General features: G+C 36.5%; 2 protein-coding genes across 9 annotated transcripts in view; one reads left to right on the forward strand and one right to left on the reverse strand.

The window, feature by feature from the left end:
* SLX4IP (SLX4 interacting protein) overlaps positions 1-18,506 on the reverse strand; it is an 85,685-nt gene extending 67,179 nt beyond the window's left edge. For 3 of the 6 annotated variants that reach the window (XR_014896712.1, XM_085312015.1, XM_085311989.1), the window contains exons 1-3: positions 18,418-18,500; positions 16,375-16,574; positions 12,076-12,124 (exon numbers count right to left, since the gene is read on the reverse strand). Coding sequence is in view for 4 of the 6 variants with exons in the window: in XM_085312015.1 (XP_085168141.1) it covers positions 12,076-12,102 (27 nt within the window). In the remaining 2 variants the exon portion in view is untranslated. Of the gene's footprint in view, positions 1-12,075; positions 12,125-16,374; positions 16,575-18,410 lie in introns of all 6 variants that reach the window. The other 3 variants (XM_085311995.1, XM_085312006.1, XM_085312023.1) reach the window with 3 other exon arrangements.
* A 196-nt stretch (positions 18,507-18,702) lies between these two features.
* Positions 18,703-19,819, forward strand: LOC146601176 (uncharacterized). 3 transcript variants are annotated; one of them, XM_085312065.1, is made up of 2 exons: positions 18,703-18,768; positions 19,608-19,819. In XM_085312065.1, exon 2 carries the CDS (start codon positions 19,625-19,627, stop codon positions 19,817-19,819), a length of 195 nt encoding a protein of 64 aa, XP_085168191.1. In that variant the 5' UTR covers positions 18,703-18,768; positions 19,608-19,624. The 3 variants fall into 3 exon arrangements, with proteins under 3 accessions (XP_085168191.1, XP_085168182.1, XP_085168199.1); XM_085312056.1 differs by lacking the exon at positions 18,703-18,768 and adding an exon at positions 18,880-18,954; XM_085312073.1 differs by lacking the exon at positions 18,703-18,768 and adding an exon at positions 18,881-18,954 and having other exon boundaries at positions 19,612-19,819.
* The last annotated feature ends 425 nt before the right edge of the window (positions 19,820-20,244 follow it).

The following is a 20,244-nucleotide window of genomic DNA, read 5'->3' on the forward strand; positions in this document are numbered from 1 at the left end:
TTTTATGGTTATAATCTGTAGTTTACCTGCATTAAAAAAAAAGTTAAACATATGCTCTTGTGATTCAACAGCAGTTATTCAAGTGAAAGTTTATTCCAAAGTTGCTCCCCCATAGGATCCTGATCTTCCACAACCTATCCCACAACTCTCCTACTTTTGACTTTTTCTTCCCCTAGTTCTGCTTTGTAATAGCYTTAATTGCTATTATAAACTGAAAATAAAAACAAAGGAGCTCTTCACTGATGAGAACAAGCTCTCAAAGAACAGAATTTTGACAAGGCCTTTTCACATTGTGGAAAACGTAGAAGTCTGAAATCTTCACCTTCAATAAATGGGAATCCCAATCATGCAGCTCAGAATGGAGCTGTATTTCAAGAAACAAACAAACAACCTGTTTTTCATCACACTAGTAAGATAATAAGTAATAGTTGATTTAAATTACATTTAAACAAGTCTGGATTAATGTCTTACCATTCTAACACTTAAATATGTAGCTTTTGAAGAGGTTCAAGGTATTACTAAAAAGGTATTACTAAAAAGATGAGAAAATCTAAACATCCTGAAGATCACTGAACTAATTTATAGATGGTCAAATTAGAGAAAGTGTGCATGATGCCATTACTGTTCAAGGTCTTACCACAAAACCTGTGTGGCAACCAAAAAGAAAACAAGAAACATTTCACAGTCAAATACTAATATGATAGCCATCAGCAGCAGAGGAGATTTGGGTTTGGTAATTACTATAAAGTAGACATTCAAGCTGGATGAGTTTACCTTCTTAAATTCTATTTGTTGCCTATTCTGAAATTATAATTTGCATCAATTTTAAGTCACTAATCTCTATGCTAGATGAAGCCCAGTATTAAGGACACAAATCAGTTCTCACATGAAACAAAAATACTCAGGAAGAGAGAGCTTGAATTATTCTAGGAAGATCTGTAGTCTCTGAAGAATAAGCACAACTCTGTATTACTACTCAGTCATGATTCCAAGAAATGCCATATAACAGAGCTAACAAATAATAAGAGTCAGTGGCACTGATGAATTTCAATTCCCTGATTCCTAATAGTAGAAACAACCTAAAATGCATGTTGYGATTTTAAACGTTAGTTCTCACTCCACAAACTAATACAATACAGTCTTAATTCATTCAACATATGAAGTGAGTGATAATATGTTTTCAGCTGAGAAAGTTTTCTGCAGTTTTGCAGTACAAAATTATTTCTAGCTAGAAATGGATACTTTTTTCTGTTGCTAGGACAACATGACAAGTAAGTAGACTTGAACTATTCGGTTGTAGGATAAGTGTTTCTCTTTTTATGTCCCAGATTCCTTCCTTATGCATCTCGTTTACCGTATGACAACCCTAAAACAAGATCTACTGTCCCGGTAAATTCAGTGACACTAGCAAAAAATGAAGTTTTTTGTGGAAAGAAAATGATCAGCCCTTCAAATGATGCACTGTCATAAGCTGCCTCCACCACRATAATGGAAAATTATTATTTGGATAAATAAATTCCCATTCAATCATATATTATTCCAGTGTCAATATATTATATTTAAGAGTACTTCAACATCCACAGTTATTTCTTATTAGAAAATAGTCAGGACACCAGATCTGTAAGTTACACTGAAAGAATGTCTCATTATTTCCCCAAACTTACTAGCAATGCTCACATTCYAAAGATTGGCCAGAGGACCAGAAGATAATACAGCTCCTAAACTGTAAAGCTCTTTTGGAGACTATCCCAAAGGCAGATGGAAAAATAAAATAAATATAGAAAATACATTTCATAGAATCATAAAGGTTGGAAGGGACCTCTGGAGATCATCCAGTCCAACCTCCCCGCTGAGCAGGGTCACCTAGAACATGTTAGACAGGGTTGCATCCAGGYGGGTTTGACAACTATCAATTTTCATATAATATCCAAAGACATCTTGGAAAAAAATCATGAAGGCTAGAATTGGGCTCAGTGCAAACTCTGTACTAAGTAAAAAAAAAAGAACTAGACTACTAGAATTGCTTTCATTTCTTGCTAATCCTCAAAATGTTATGGACTAAAAGAAAAACAGCGCACAAAATTAACGTCAGTTCACTAAACAACAGAAATTCTTTCTGATCTTCAATAATACTATGACTTTAAATATTTTCTAATGTATTTCTTGATTTCAAAGTACCCAGAAATATTCTTTATTTCCACTGACTCATTATTACTGCTCAAACAGGGCCAATCTCAATAGCTTCCTATAACCTTTTGCTYCTACCAAAAGGGTCTGACAATCTACCATTCTTAATATATCTAGGTAAAGRAGGAATACTAAATCGGCAGAGCATTTAAATGTATTAAGTCCAGGCTTTGCTTATGCATGTATCTCCAAGGAACATGACAGCAATGTTGCTAGTAATTTCAGAAGTATTTTCTCCCTCTAAATCAGTTTTGAATCTGCATTTCACTGTAGTTCTGAAGATTAAATTCTCTGTTATATTTTAATAGCCCGTAATCATCAGTGATGCCCGTAACACTAATAATCAGGGTGAAGAGTGGATAAAGGCAAAGAAACATTACACTTTCCTTAACATCTCTAAAGTCTTTGATGGTGATATCTAAACACTCTCATCTGTCTTCATCAAAAAAAACTATTTTTTTGAAAAGCAAGTTAATTGACATAGAAGTATTAAAACTCAAGAGGAAGTCTGACACAATTTCTCAAGAAATCAGTTATGCTCTTCTACTCCAAATCCTTCTGCAAGATTTAGCTCTTGTGAAACACCCACATCAGCCAAGGATGATTTAATCAATCATAGCCATTCAGCCTATTTTTTATTAAACTGCAAATATTCAGTAAACTAAACACTTATTTGAGGGGAAAGGATGCTTTTCCTCCAATTGTTTTCTTAATTGTGGACCTAGTTTTCACCTTTTGGCTCATTACATTACTCCTACCATCTAAATTCTCCTAGTCATGAATTACCACTACATGACAGTTGAACATCTCACAAAATAAAACTGGACACTTGCAGACAAAACCAAAAGAGTAACAGTTCATAATCTTGTTTTCTACTACTGAAGATTACCTTACTACAGCAAGGTAATGCACTGTGAAAGTGCTACTTATTTTACTCTCCTATTTTCGTACTATATAAAATATCAAAAAAAAAAAGTACACACTACATGACCTGCTAACTGTCAAATCCTAGGATCTTAGCATTGAACAGATCCCTCTTTAATGGCTTAAGACTTAGCTCTTTCCCAACTCTTTAGTTCAGCAAATATTTTATGTTCAGATCTATATGCCTCTTTTATCAGCTTTCATCTGGATGATACAAAGCAGGATAAACCACAATCATGTATATTTGGTTAATTATGACTGCTATTAAATCATTGGTATATCCAATGAACAAAGACTCTCTGAGTTTAAAATAGAGTATTGGCTTGAACATGAAAGACTGTATTTAACTGTATCTTATATAAACTATTGTTTAACCAGCTGAGCAGTGTCAGATATGCCAGACACCTTACTTCCTCCTGGAGACAAAGCAGGGCCCTGAAAAGAAGATCTTAGAATAGAGTTTACTTTAATTACTGCAGAGGTTTTTAAGAGTAAAATGAGGCTAGAGTTCTTGAAGTACATTCAGAGATATCCTCAGTCATCCACAATAAGAAAATATTGAGAAAATGCTCTGAGGCTGCAGCATGTTTTCTTGTGTGGAAACCAGTGACATTATGTCCTTCTTTACCTCTGCTTTCTTCCTCATTCTCCCTCAAGACTAACAACTATTTTTCAATAAACATTCAACACACGTATAGCAATCCTTCACTTGAATGCTGTTTCACATGTACACTGCAAATTACACAGAAAAAGGAACAAAATCTTCATTTTGCTGAAGCTTGTAGATTCAGGACTTCATCCCAGAGGAAAAACATACAGATAGCAGAAATACCTGAGAGGCCTCAAGGAAAGACATTACAAGGACAAGAAAGAAGGCACTTTAAGCTTTATGAAAACACCATATTATGCCAGTAAAGTCTACACACTCAATAGGAAAAGATCAACTTAAAATATTCAGATCATCAAAGTTAAAATTTTGGTCCAACATTGTCTGTACATGACCTAGACTAAACTAGTCTCCTTCCTGGTGTAGCTCCCAAGTAAAAATTTCTTTTGTACCTATTTCAAAAATATTCTGTTTTATGCAGCAAGGAAATAAATAAATAAATAAGTTCGATATGCAAAGGTAAAACCACCTTTGCATACCACCTTGTTTACCAAAGGTAAGCAAGCAAGACAYTTCATTTACCATCTTTTTGCACAAATAAATGAACCTACATAGCCAATCCAATTTACATTTGTTATCTAAAGTCTACCTTAACTTTCTTCTTCTCTGTTGATTTGCCCAAGTAACATCACAACACAGCAAACATAGACAAATATTCTATTCTGTTGAGAAACAGAGCATAGAAAAACATTCAGTAGCGGATGGGCTGAACATATCATCTGTAGTAAGACTTCTTCATGGATTAGGATACCACTTCATTCTGTATTATGAATTTTGTTTTTCAGATGTACTTCTGACATTACTACTGAATTTCATTATTAAATCTTCAACTTTTTGCCTCTTCATTAACACATTTCTAGTAATTAAAAAAAAAAACAGAGGAGAGAGATTCAGGGATAAAAACATGCTATGACTTTTCAATAAGTCATTTCTTGACACTGTATGACTGCATCTAAATATTATCTTGTTTCTATTGTTTCTACTTATATCTGAAGTTAATATTTGATTCTGACCAGATGACTCTTTTTCAAACTAGTTGGGTACCTGTTTTTAGCACAAAACAAACAAAACACCTAAGTTTGAAATAAGTCAATAGGAAAACAGATAGAAAATGTTTTTTAAAAATGAGCAGAAAATGGACTTGTAACTAAGAAAACATCATTAGAGCCTTCATRCTACCTTTTAAAGTGAGTTTTACTAATTCATCTTTTTTWWAAAAAAAAAGAATACTTCCTTTACTCTTCTGTTTCTACACTCATTCCACATATATACCAATATTATCCATTCTAGCACAAGTTTTAATCATACACATTTGTAAATTATAAATTGYAAAGCAATATTTCAATTTTCTTAAACATTGTGGGCATCACAGCACTTCAGATTAGAAATACTTGCAATCAAAAGAGTGAAACTAATGTGCGACAAAATCACTGGTGGGACTCCTAATTGTTTAAGAGTGAATTAACCATGCCATAAATACAAGTAAATTTAGGTTGGTTCCACATGAGCCAGCTTACAACCACACACAAAAAACCCATGCTTACTTAGGCTACATTACGTTCAATTACTTGTTAAATCCTGTCAGGCTAAGGACTTAAACATCAACGGTCTTACCTTTCTCTGCTTTATAACATGTAAGTGTACATTATTAAGTACAAACTCCAGCTTTTTCTAAACTTGTTTTCACTTTATCCATCTTTTCCCAACACTAGGTAATCATGAGGTGGCAGTACAGGGAAGTACAGGAAAGAGGTTTTAGCTCCCCTCTCCTTTTCTCTCTCCACAAGAATCCCCATCTCATACTGAAATTAAAGTTGATTTCTAACTTATTATTTGCAGTATCCTTTTTCAATATTTCTCCAATCTTTAGACCGTGACATCATAGGCAAACACACTACTTTTTTTAAAAAAAAAGAATAAATTAAACTGAGTAAGTCTGTAAATGAAATAAGCCTGTTCTTAGTTAAGCTACAGTATGGTAGCAATATAATCCTACAAGCTCTGATTCAAAGCTCATCCACTGCACTGAGGTTTGAGTCAGTTCCACCATARGAACAACTTAATTCAATAGTGGTAAATGAAATCTAAGACATCTTACTTCATTAGAAAGCATTCCAAGTAACATGGGTAATAAAATTGGTGATTTCTTCACAGTCCATACAGATTTTAATTCCTCAAATTATATAAAAAGTGTCTGGAATTTATAGCGCTTGCCAATCACACTGTCACAGCTTAACTGAGCAGCTGTCAACTGTTAGAAAGTACATCATCATCTCTTATGGAACTGCTGTGGGAAGTGAAACACTTATACAGGATATAAAGTTTCTGGAGTCATAGTAATGAATCTGTTTTCATCAGGTGACCATGAGTCATCATTTTATCAGCAGTTTAAAGGGTTTTCACAATAGCCAAGCGTCATCATGGCTCACACTTAACAATGACTGCAGCAAAAAACCAAAATACATAGTATGCCATTTCCTGTGGTACCATTATTTAAGGAAAAGTTTGGTTATTGAGTCAAGAAAAATTGCAAAGTCATTGTTGAATGGTAAGTGCTGTAGTGTACACAAAATGCTTAGAAACTAATTTTTTTATTGGAGAACTGAAACCAAGTAATAATTTTGCTTTTTAAAATAGCCTCATTTTAAGGAAGTAGTGAGCTACTTGGATCAAGATAAGGGAGAAAATTAAAATGCACTGTCAGCCTCTTTTCTCCCTTTTATTTTACACTTTAGTCAGAACATTCACACATCTCAAACATTCAGATAATTTTCACATACTAAAATCCATTACATTGTGCAAGATGGGGAGAGATCATRTGAAACAATACAAAAACTATTTATATTCGGCTTTCATGATATTAGCACTAAAAGCAAAAACCGTATCACTGTATTATTAAACTTTTTGGACATRGCATTAGTGGGTACTGATGGGGAAGGTGGTGGGGGAAAAAAGGATCCCTCACCTCTCAGCTTACTAACCCCCATCTGAACTCACTGGAGGGAATTGAAGAATTTCACCTACAGTGCAAGCTGAAGCCTCTCCCAGGACCTAAAGACATTCACTGACCCCATGCAGCATCTCTGCTAAGCTCTGATGCYTTGCTGGCCTGAGAGAGATTGAAGTCTGCTTCTCAGTTCCTCATTCCTTCCTCCCTCAYTGCTGGGCTGAGTAAGGGGTCATGCAAGCAGTACCACCAACACTTCTGAGAAGCAGGACGGTAGAGAAGTAAAGTATGGTGGTTCTGGGCAGAAATAAGGCATATGGCAATTGTCACTGAATTGATTATGCCTAAAAAAAAAAATCAGTATCATTTGGTACAATGATACTAATTGTATCATGTACATGTACTAATTGTATCATGGTGCRATGTATATTTAGAATCCCAATACCACTGTCACAGTAGCATAATACTCAGAATTAGCAAAATACTCATTTTCTGGCACAAATGCTACTTTTAAAACTGGTTAGATAAATTTATTTGACCTACCAAGAAAAGTAATGCAAGCTGAGCCATCCTTTTAATTCCTTATTTGAAGTGATCCCCATGAAAGCAGTGTTTCCACTGTTGACGTTTATCCCTCTGGCTTCCTATGTCTTTCCCCCTCTGCTAATACTTTAATCTCTCAGCTCTTCATCCACCCGTCATTTCCCTAGGCTTGAAAATTAATCCTTAGAGGTCAGTGAGGAAACTTCCATTGACTTCGGGAGGTTCAGAATTAGACCATACACTTAATTCTCCTACTCCCTCTACTCCCCAACTTCCTCTCTTTCTTTTCAGGAACTTATTTACATATCACTTCAGTCATTCTCTATCATTCCATTGCTGGTCCCATAAACTCAAAATGAAATGCATAGTTACAAGGAATGAAATGAAAGGTAACTAAACAGATTTCTCTCCATCCTTTATTACTGTTTCCTACCTCATGTGTTAAATCACATTTCCCAAAACTCCTTATTTATTTATTTAAAAGATTTCAAGTACTTTTAGAAAAGAACCGTATTTATATAGAACCTAATAGAAACATCAAGGTGGAGTAAAACGTACAGTAGTACTTTAGAATAATTTTCATCAATAGCATTTATAGATGTTCTGACTAACGTACCTTTAGAAGAACTCTATCTCTAGAAACCCATCACTATGTGGATAATAGAGCATTTTCTTAATTAAAAAAACTCAAAAAGCAACAATCTTTAATCAAATCAGGGAAYTGTGGTACCTAACTTCTAAATTTCAAAATATTTTTACAAATTCTACCTGATCTTAGGAAATGGAATCTTACCGTATTTCTACTGAAACATTTGTCAGTATTCCAGTAACATAAACAGCGTTTAAAAACACATTGTTTTGCAATGAAAAACAGCAGGAAAAAAAAGACATTACAAATATTGTATGATACTTATTTCAAATAAGTACTCTCTTAAAAATCTGGCTATTAGACAAGAAAACAGTATGTTAACCAGTTCAAAATTGTGTGTGTGGAAAAAAATAAATAAAWAAAAATCTGTAACAGCAGTCTAGTAACTCCGAGTAGTCACGATGGACGAAAAAATTTAGTTTAAACACAAGCAAGAATAACAATCTTTCAGGGAAAGCATTCCTAATTCTTGCTCTCAAACTTTAGAACAGTACATTCATATTCCTATGGACTTTATATAGCAGTAAAATGTATTTACTGCTCTCCATGACCCATTAAACAGTATCACACTAAACATTTACAGAAATATTGATCAGTAGACATGCTTCATAGAGAAGCTAATTATAATCTGCCTTGCTCACTTAGATGCCACCAAAGCAGACATATCTGATGCAAAAGTCCATGTCAACGTATTTCATTCTTAATATATTTTCAATGTATTATTTTTGAATTATTTTTTTAACAAACAGTAAAAACAGTATCTTGCAAGCAGTGAGCAGGTTGGCCTTAAGAAGACCTGTAAAATGCCAGAAGTACATGCTAGCATATATTCTGACAGGAACATATCTTTCTATCCTTTTCTATCTAGTGTTAGGGCTTGTAATCAATATGCTTTGTACAGTTCCTTTCATAGAGTATTAAGATATGCAAAGACAGATGTTAAGATGCATTTGCTTATAAAGATTTTAACAATATCTTAACAGTTATCTTCAAAGTGTGTTATGAATAATTAAGTAATGGATACATATACAARCAAAATGAAGGTGAAAACTGAGCACGTTACACTCACACTATCATTTTGCTGTCCAATCATATCCAATACTTCCACCTTTACTCCCAATACAAAATARAAAGAGATGTTCCCTGCTTTAAAGGAGTTTGTGATCTGAAGTAAGCAAAAAGATAAAAATAGAAGAACCAAGAATTTCATACGCACTCCCAGCATGCAATAATTATCAAAGAGCACATTTGAAAATCTATTATAGTACTCCGGAAGACCAGAGGGAACATTCAAGTTATAATTACCTTAATCTCAGTTATGTGCTAGCAAAGGTCTACAAGTCTTAGTTAGACTTAGCAACAATCTTTAATTCAGAGAACTCACGTACCTTACTTCTAAGTTTCAAAATACTCTTAATTTCTAAAATGTAAGAAAGTCCATAGTAAAATATGCTTCCCTTTGAGTTGAGGTTTATTAAAGTATAGCAACAACTTAAAAGTCTTCAGTGTTTGGCAAGTGAACAAATTGCAGAAAATAGCAAATGAGAATTTTCTATTACAGCTACAAAAATTATTGTATTTAGTTCTGCAGTTTGGCATGCATAAACTCAGTCTACATAGTTTTGAAGAATTCTTCTTTCTACTTTTTCCAAATTTTTAAACAAGGTCCTAGCAATATTGTTTTTCAAGTCTGTATACTGTTCAACATTTTGCTTTAAGCTTCACCAACTAAAGTTACGATTTATAGAACAGCRGTAAAATATTTTAGCAACACAGACACATAGAAAGCATAATTAAATTCACATGTCAATTTTTACAAATTTGGTGGTATTTTAACATACAGTGCTTTATGAAGTATCAATATTACTTAAAATTGAAAATTACTGATCAGATTAATTTGTATAAAATATCATATATTTCACTTAACAACACACTATGGCATCCTGCCACTTGGAAGTGAAGAATGTGTGTTTAGGACTTCACTGTAGTTTTTGTATTAAGGTTTAAAGCAATTTTACTGCATCAATTACTTTATTTCATTTGCTCTTAATTGCACATAAAACCATGTTTATGATTACCTTTCAAAAGTAGACCAACTACTCCCTCTACTGAAAATAACTGACCATTACATTGCAGGAACACAGCTAAGTTTATAAAACACATGTAGTATTAAGAAACAAAGCTATTAATCATGTTATAGGTGTCTCTTAAATTATGTTTGAGTCTGCTAGAACATGAAAGATGGATAAGCTGTACTCTTCAGGGTCTTAGCAAAAGGATTAACATACATACATACATCTATATTTTTATGTATACACAAACACACACACTGCCAAAAGACAGAAACTTAAAAGGAGAGTGCAGATGACAACATATGCATGAAACATTTTCAAAATCAATAAAATACCGCTATCAATTTCAAACAGATGAGGAACCTAAAAGAAAGAACATAGTATTTTTTATACTCTCCCTGTAGAGAAGAGTGAGAATATTTTCTGCTCTTTAATGGGGAGCCTTTTGCAGAGGAATCTTCCTTGAAAAATGTGAAAGTTGAAGAGTCTTTAAAAAGATAATATTCACATTAAACATAAATCCAGATACAGACGTAAGAAAAACCACACACAYATAATCTCAGATCTAAGAACTGAAGTGTTATGCATCTTTCTGCACAAAGTAAAATCCAACAATTATTTTCACATATTTGCCTTGACTAGAGGATATCAAATATGTAATGTAAACTCAATATAAGCTAATTTTCAGTATTCTGTATATCTAAAAAATTTGCCCTCATTTTTCAAATTCTACCAGGAGGAAAATAAATGTCATAGCTCACAGGCACTCTCAGAGGTTCTGTCTACGATACTGGTTAGCTACAAATACAGGCTCAATGAGAAACTATCCATTTGCTCAGATAATGATGTCAAACTATCTATTAATTACCAGAGCGCATACTGGGTAAAGGTAAAGTGCCTATGCTGGATTAAAAAACTAACAATAACGTAGAACAGTAATCAAAGATCTTAGGACATTTTAATCTAGCAAAGTGATTTGAACWCACATCACTTGCTTTCTTTGGCACTTGCATTCATATTGATGATATCAAGAGATCTCAGCTGAGAAAGATAATGGCTTCATTCTCAGATCGTGTTACCGTATCAATAGAGTAGTAGCACACAGAGTCAAAACATCAGCTAAAGTACACTCAAAAATCAAATTTATCTCTTGTAACTCCTCCTGTATCAGTTAAGMAGCAATGAATGGTATCTCAGACAAGAAGATCTCTAAGAATTAGACACGACACCATCAATTTAAGGTTTACAATCAAGTTAAGGAGTAAGAAGAAAAGATTTGAGCAAATGTCCCAGTAAGTGAGCAGTTTTCCCTGCAAAGAACACAGATTTTACTCCATACCACACAGAATTAGCTGTTTGGTCTACTTTTCGAACAGGTTAGTTACCCACAAAACCAACTTTCCACAGCTTTGTCAGCTAGGAAAAATTCTGTAGCGAACCTCCAAAAAAAGCAAAAACAAACAAACAAAAGCTTATCCACAAAGGAAAYAGTTTCTTCTGTGAAGAAAATTATTGGGAAAACCATTTCTAAGAGTAACATACTGCTTCAATCATCCAGAAATGCATGCATCGCACTAATCCAAACAGGAAAATAAGCAAACTACGAAGCAAATGAAGAGTCAAGAGTGACAGAGAGTTTAAGAATATTATTACCCTTTAAACCAGGAACTCTTGGATTATCTGGCAAATACATGAATAATATTGCAAAATATTATTCATAATATTCAAAATATTATTCACAATAAAGGAAGAATCAACACTAAACTTTAATTCAGTTAAGCTAATGCTGTTTTACTGAGAACTCAAGCAGTTTCTAATTCTAACTATACAACTAATCACTATTAGGTACATGTGACTGATCTTCAGCTAAAAGGACCCCAGACACACTCTGCCATGATACAGCAGTACTTGAATCGAGTTTGCTTCCTAAGAGAGGAAAACTGAAACAAAATGTGCTACCATGAGCAGAAGCCTGAAGGATGCATCTCTTCTTCATTAACTTTTAAAAATCAGTGTACACACACCCTTCTTGGTATTATAGATTATCAGGACTTTTTTTAAATGAAAGCTATGAARTTCTACTTACCTTAATAACAAATTTGCTGGATGCCATGATAGTTCAATGTAAACTGGTCCTATAAAAATACGAATTAAAAATGATCAGCACTAGAACCAATGCCAAATAACAAGGACTTTTTTGATCTAGTCAATGCTAAAAACCCTAGCTGATTGTGTCAATACTGCTGCTTTTCAAATCCTGTACTCTGCCTTCAAGAAATCCAAGGRAAATTCTTAAAAAAGGGTAGGTATGTATAAGAGAATTACACAGCACTCTATCTTGTTTTCTTTTAATAAACTTCATCACCATTCAGGAAAAGAGTATCCAACATCTGAAATAGAGTATARAAATATTTTTCAGATCAGTACCAAGACACAGACAAACTCACCTTACCTATCCACAAGAAGCCTTTGAGAGAGCAGCAAATTGAACTTGGCATTCTACCCTAACTACTCTCTCATCCTCTGGCCCCTACCTGTATGGTCCTGGCCTAGTTTCCTCTTCAAAGTAATAGCTTTCAGTTAAAATTCCTTTGCATAGCTCAAAGAAAGATAGAACGAGGAAGAAAAAAGTAAAACACATACATTTAAAGGAAAAAAATCCCCAAATTCCTAGAACTATTTGTTTAAAGAAAAATTAACATATGAAATAATATTTGCTCTATTCAACAGAGTACTCAAATCTAGCTTTCTCAGCAAAGTTYATTCCCTCCTACCTCATGGAAACTCCATCCCTACTAAGCCAGGAAACCTATGGCAATYCACATACCTCCTCTTGCATTTCTCTCAACAGCAAATTTCAAAATTAAGAAATTCATTCCCTACTTGCAGGTCTGAGAATCAGCTGCATCACAGATTGAACAAGTTCAAAAATAAAGCACATTTTTTTGGGTTTGGGTGGGTTTTTTTTGCTTCTGGTCAGCTTTCTGACAGAAAATCTACCGTGTGTGTATATGTGTATATATATATGTGTGTGTGTGTGTGTATATATATATATATATATATACACATATATATATATTTATATAAACACACACACGCATACACACACTAGAGAGAGAGAATGTATATGTGTGTGTGTGTGTGTGTATATAAATATATTTTTATATATAGATATTTATTTTAATTTGATACTATTATATGTATAACAGAAAAGTGACCCAAGTATTATTTTCACTGCACAAAACGAAAACAAACTTCAGACATCCTCTTCTCCTGCTTATTTCAAACAGTGTTTACATTGTTAATTTGGGTTATTGACTGAAGCATACCCAGCTGTACAGATCCTGGCCCTGTCTCAAACCACTCCAATTAGCTTAAGAAGAGTTCATTCACGCTGAACACTAAACATACCCTTCCTGGGGTGTGAAAGTTCCAGAGATTCCTACTAATTAACAGACTCCATAAATAACATAATTCCTGGATCTTGAAATCTGTTCTACTCTCCAGGGGACAGTTAGATTTACAGATTTTATCAAAATTGTTAATCACTAAGAACTTTTTTTTTTTTTTTTTTAAAGAAAAACACTGTCTCCCTCAAATGACTATAAATTTTAAGTAGGCTTGCAAATCAAACACCATAGTTCTAGTCACCTTCCAAACAGATTTCATTTTTTTAATTGCCTTTTTCCTAACTTACAACACAGTTAGGAATATAKCACTAAAACTACAGGGGAAGATCATCTTTCTCCATATTAACGGGAGCAAAACATTCATTTGTCAAAACGTAACACWGATGTTGGGCAGGGAAAATTGGTAAAAATCTTTCCAGCTAACACCACAATGTTAGGGTTCAGAAGAGACATGGAATGGGCCTGATGGTACCACCTCTGAAAAATAGAGGATAAAAGGTTCATATGCATTCTATTTTCAYACAGGATGGGACCAAAGGCAACAGACAAGGAAGGGACCTATAATGTGAGAAAAACAGGTGAACAAGGGTCTCAATATGCAGGTAGAAAAAYAAGTACCCAAACACATAGCTCAAGTTTCAAAACTTAGGCAACAGGCAAGCTTCTGTAGCTGCTGCCTATAATACATGAACTGCAACAGAAAGCACATCGAAAACAGAGTTGCCTTTTACATTCTAAAGCTCCCTAAAGAATTAATCTCTTAATAAGCTAGAGAGGTCTGGTCAATTTTGCAAGAGACAGTACAGAAAAAGAATACAAATGGAGAAACATTTACCAGTTTGTCACTGTATATTTCAAGTTACTGCAAACCACTGTGACAGAGCTGTGAAAATTTCAGAATAAAAGTCAGGTCAGTGAGGTCTCTATCGTGAACTACACTTAGGTGTTTCAAAAAGCAGTCATTTTCCTTAGCTAACTTCAAAACACAGCAAAACATGATAGAGAACCTCTGAAGAACTGCATAGTGAAGCAGAGATAATATTGATCTTTAAATTGAACAGCAATAGTTTTGAACTAAGTAATTTCTAAAAAAATTCTGCACAGTTTTTCCCATTCCAGATACCCAAGTGTTCAGATACAACATCTGAAAACTACTTGAAAATGAGAAAGCAGCCAGAGCACAATCTCACATCCTGGCTCAAAGGAAATCCCCAATGATTTCAATGATTTGCCTACATATAACATCAATATCCAGGCAGTAAGAAACAGAAATAGTAAAAAGATCACAGTGAAAAGTGAACTAACTTATCTGTCTCTTTTATATAACAAARGGTTTTACTGTAACCAGATACGAGTGACTTTGAACTGCAAATCACTCCACAAGTAACTACTGAAAATTAAAGTTTATATAATTAATAAAAATTAATGTTTCCACTACATTCTGAAAAGCTCAAAAGTAAAGAATTCATATCCAGTGTATCTCATCAGCTACACAGTAATAGCAACCAGAAGATAATACAAAGCAAAACAAGTTTTCAAACAACAACAACAAAGATAGAAGCTGGGATGCCATGCCATGCTTTCTGCTACATAAACTAGCATTCTCCCTTGCACATTATAGTCCTAGAAACTGGAGTAAATTCTGTCAACTTTAGTGATAACAATTTCCAGAAACACAAAGTAGGGAACAGTGGTCTGGACCACCTGGAGTATCACATCATTTGCTCTGTTTCAAGTCATGCTGGTAGGGGTACTACACAGAAGTAACATAGAAGAACTACTATAAGAATTTCAGTAAAAGATAAAAACCTAGTAATGCTTGAATCAGCAGCTGCTAAAACTAGGTTGGAATAGAAGCTAAAAGAAAATGTCATCTAGCAAAGTGAAAAAACACTGCATTTCTCAGTTTCTTTTAATGGTGTATAACATCATATTATTAGCATTCAAGAACTCCACAGACGTATCCTCCCCATCATGCAAAAGCAAAAAAACAAGTAAAAAACACACAAAACACCTGCCAAAACACCACAAAACCTGGTTAAGTATGACTCTTAAGAGTCTCTCTTAAACAAAACAACAAAAAAATGTTTCCAAATTCATAGTGGCACTTCAGAGCTTGTGATTTTTCTTTCATTAAAAAGTTTAGTATCAGAGTTTCACTAACGATCCCTAGCTTCATACACACACACCAAAAACAACCAAAGGAAAAACAGGAAATATAGTGGCAGAGAAATAACAACAAATTTTCAATTTGCTGTGGAGCGTACCATCAACTAAGAACTCCTGCAACAGCACCGGTAGTATTATACAAGCCTAATACACTGAATGAGCTGTACCTTGGAACATGGTAAGCAGAAGGCTCAGAATGATAGCATTAGAAACAGTTTGCCATATGCAGCTCAGAAAWTTATATACAGCCTTGGTAAGCTCCTGTGTTTCAGGAAGCATGAGGCATATGACTCTCAAGGTTTCTGCAGACTTGTGATTTCAAGGACAGTATTTGGACTGTTAAGGTTTTATCACTAATTCTTACAGTAATAATGATACGAATAAAAGTTGCAAAAGAACAAACACAATTGCCACTGTTTGGTGACAAAAATCTGTTTCCTGAAATATCATATCTGTTATAAACTAATTTAAATCTGTAAAGTAACTTGACCATAAGGAAATGTGGAGAAAAGCAAATAATATAGAAAGATCCTCAGAAATTAGTCATATTTAAAAAAAAAAAAGTCTAGACATAGTATTTTAACACCCAAATTCCTGATGGTCAACCTGTGCAAGAAAGCAAAATCTAGGATTAAACACCTAGATTTCCTTTAGCAAGAGTTGGACATGTTTCAAAAATGGTGCAGTCCTTCCTTCTCAAACTTGAGGTTAAGTGGAATGGTGGAAATTCAGCAGAAGTCAGGAGGTATGGCCCTTCAGACAGCTAAAGCATTTTGTTTTTTATTAGCTGATCAACAGTATCTTACCTTTGCAAAGAAGCAGCTTCCAGTGCTGAGGGAAACTGGAACTCACTGGGAATCAGGAATTGAAAACTCCAGCCACACACACACACACAACCCTACAAAGTACGGCAAGTTCTAACACTTTGGTAGCACTGCTGCAAACTTTTCACATTCTGTGAAATTTTGGATGTCTTTTGTCTTTACATACAGGGAGAATCAAACATCTGAAAAAGACAAAACCAAAACCTCATGTGCTAATTGAGGAGCTCACTAAGACAAGTCATTAATAACTATTTTTATAGAAGACTCAAAATTAAGTATCACAACATAATTTTTTTTCTGAACTGTCCAGAGAACTGTCTCAATCTTAGGTATTTGAGTCAAACCCTGTCCACTCCCAAATCAGTGCCCAGAGCCCTTTATGGAAGCCGGGCATCTGTGAACGTTCTTCTAGCATAATTACAGCTCTAATGCAGGAAATGCAGTGTCCCAAACCCCTCTTCTTAAGCATACTCATTTAAGTTAGGTTACGGCAGACACGTCTCCGAGCTCAGCCAACATGCAGAAAGGGACAGAAGATTTATAGAAAAAAGATGAAAAGAAAATCTCACTCCATGATTTAGAGACCAAAATGTTTRCCTAGCAATAGCAAGGAAAACTTGGGAAATGGCTCTTACATACGGGATCTTTGCTGGTTTTTAATCCTAATCCCCACCCCCATCTTATCATTTTGCAGTGAGCCAGAATTTCATAAATCAAGACCATTAAGGAACATTAAGTTCTGAATTCATTCCTTCATCCAGTTCCTTCTCCATGCACTAAAATTCTCTTTTTCCAATCATGGGAACATCAGCACTCAGTAAAGCGTAAAACTCATATTTGGTAAAATTACTTCCAGCTCCGGAAGGAGATACCAGACTTTTCAGGCTTAACTCCTCCCAATTTGTCTGCTTAACCTTTGGAAGCTACTCTTCCAAAAGGCTGTCAAATTTTTATTTACCTTGTTATTATCTAACTTCCTCATTCATAAATTGCTAACRCATCTTTAAAAGTTCTAGAGCAATAGTAGCTGCAGAGAAAAACAAAAATGAGAAACTCTGCGAAAGAACATGCCCCTTACAGTTAGTTCATGGTCACTTTGTTTTTGCATTAGGGAACGTTAAATCCCAACTGTTCCAGGAAACTTAAATTTTTTTGTTATGCTCTTATGTTATCCTTTCTGCAGAGACTGTTCACTAAAGATGTGCCCTTTTTTTGTTGTAAACTTTGCAGCTATGCAAAAAATGCAAAAGCTTTACTACCACTTGTTGAAGGACACTCACACATGGCTCAGTCACAAGTGACAGTTTTTTTGCAACAAAGTGCTGCAGGGCAATAAATATCATCAACTTTTTCCCCCCTCCCAGGAAACAAGATCATGCAATAAGCATATTAATACGACAGAAGATATTCCTGGTAATGATTCCAGAAGGAGAGGGAGGGAAGAAAACAGAGCAAGTAAAGATGCAGAGCAGAACAAGAGCAGAGGTAAGAGTAATTTTGCGAAGAGGCCAGGCAATGAAGGGTTGGGGGTGGGGGGTAGGTTCCCCCCTCCTTGGTCAGGGTACACTGTCTACCTGCAGGAAGGCTCAGACAGGTGAATGAGTGTGTAATGCAGAGTGACTGCATTGTGCGTTATCCAAGAAAGGAAGATTAGATTTTTTTTAAGTGTGATGGCTAGTGATTTAGAGGGACGTATTTTGAAAACGGCAGAAGCGGCAGTGGCGGCCACGCCGGCAGGGGAGAGGAGGCGGCGGCGGCATGAGCAGCCAGGCCGGGAGGGGGGTGCTGGAAGGGGGCGTAGCAGGGGCACCAGCCTGAGGCGGCGCCTGAGGCAAACGCGGAGGGAGCCGGGCAGCGCCCCCGCCACAGCAGTTATCCCGACGGCGTTAGGGTATCACCCAGCCCGTTTATTTCGAGAGAAAAGCGACACTGAAGCCCACGAGCGGCCGCTCGCTACAAGCTGCCTCCCCGGGCGAGGGGAGAAGCGGGCGCCGGCGGGGCGCCCGCCCCGTACTCACATCGTACCTCCTCCCCACGCCGCGCGTGCCGCCAACGCTTCCAACGGCTCCTCTGCCCCCAACCAACATGGCTGCCGGGCACGAGCTTCTTCTCCCCTATCCAAAATGGCCGCCGGCTGCAGCCGCTACCCGCCAGCCTTTGCCCGAACTCAAAATGGCTGCCAGGACGGYTGCTTGGCGGTGGCGGAGGCTYTTTTTTTTTTTTTKAAGAAGAAGAAGAARAAGAAGGGCAAAGGCCCGTCGCTGTCACGTGAGCCTGTCCCAGCCAATGGCGTGTGACAGGGACGGTAGGGCGCCCGCGCGGCCGCTGGCCTCAGTCACAGTAACGGAAGGGGGGCGGGGGAGGAAGCGCGCAGAGGTACGGCGCGCGGGGGGGCTCGCTGCCGTTAGCGTTTAAACGCGTCGGTGATCGCGCGACCCGTGCGCGGCCGTTGGCGCGGCGCTGAGGCGGCGGGCGGAGCGCTGCGCTGCGCTGCGCTGCTCGCGGCAAGAGCGGCCGTGCCCTTGCGGAGGCCGCTGCGGGCCGGCCTTGGCCGGAGCCGAGGTGAGCGCCGGGAGGGCCCTGCGGGCAGGGCCGGGGAGCACCAGGGCCCCGCTGGGCAGGAGCGTTGGTCTTCCGAGGCCGCCTTGTTCTGTGTGCGCAGTGGTGCAAAGCGCTGCAGTGCCCAAGGCACGGGGGAGGCAGACGCGGTGGCTCACCTCACCCCTGTGAGAAAGGGAGCGATTCAGTCTGGTTAAGAACGTCCGTTTGGCGACTTACACCCTTGTAACTGTTAAGGGAAGTAGTTATATTGATACAAAATCTGAGCATACCTTCCCCCATAATAGGTACATCTTATCGGAAACCTGCAGAAAGTAGGATCTTGTGTATTCCTACTTTTTTTTAGATGAGGACAAGTTTATTACTTCTGAACTGATGTTGTAACATCTAAAAAGCAAGGATAAAGCAGTAAGATAACTAGGCATGACTGTCCCTCAAATATAGCAATTAACATTTCAAGATACCTGTTTTTTTTAAAAAAAAACCTCTTTTTGAACTTCATAAAGTAAGGCTTTATTTTGTCATTTTGTGTTTCAGTCACTTGCTGCACAGTAATTAGGAACAGTAACATTCAGGTTTATCTGTTCTCTGCTATTATAATAGAGAATCGAAGGATTTTTAGGATATATTTAAAATAATAAATTATCTTTGTCTAGGTAGATGCCAGTTTACAATGGGTCTTAAAGCCTTCTGGAAGGACTACAAAGTTCTGATTGTTATGGGAACTAGCCTTGGGCTGGTACACTGGGGGTGGTTTCACATCAAGTCCAGTCCTATTTTCCAAGTGAAGACAGAGGAGAGTTTTGTTCCAGAACCTGGGATTGTGGCATACGTGATGCGAAATGAACACAAAAGTAAAGAAAAGTAGCGGTAGTGCTGTGTATTATGGGTAAGTTTCTTAATTAGTTGTATATGTATGTTTGAGACAGTAGTGAGTTAGCTGAATCAGAATTTTCTGACAGATGCAGTCTTGCTTCTCTGGTCTGAGTCTTCCAGRCATGTATTCTCTTTTGAAACTTATTTAACCTGATAGTTGTGTAGACCCAAAAATACATCATTCATCTTCTCAAAAATTACTGCTAAATCCTATGTGATAGGATCAATTAAGTTATGTTATTATATGTCTTAAGAACATATAAAACCTAATGACTTGACAATAGTCAGACTCTTGTAACTGACTTGAACCTGAAAGGGCAGTGTTGCAAACCAAAAGTGCCCAGAAATAACAGTGACTACACATAGTAATATAGTATGTGTTGTTATAGTAGTGATAGCTATTACTATTTCAGAAAT

The sequence above is a fragment of the Rhea americana genome, unplaced genomic scaffold, assembly GCF_003343005.1.
Source record: "Rhea americana isolate MKP2758 unplaced genomic scaffold, rheAme1 scaffold_109, whole genome shotgun sequence".
NCBI lineage: Eukaryota > Metazoa > Chordata > Aves > Rheiformes > Rheidae > Rhea > Rhea americana.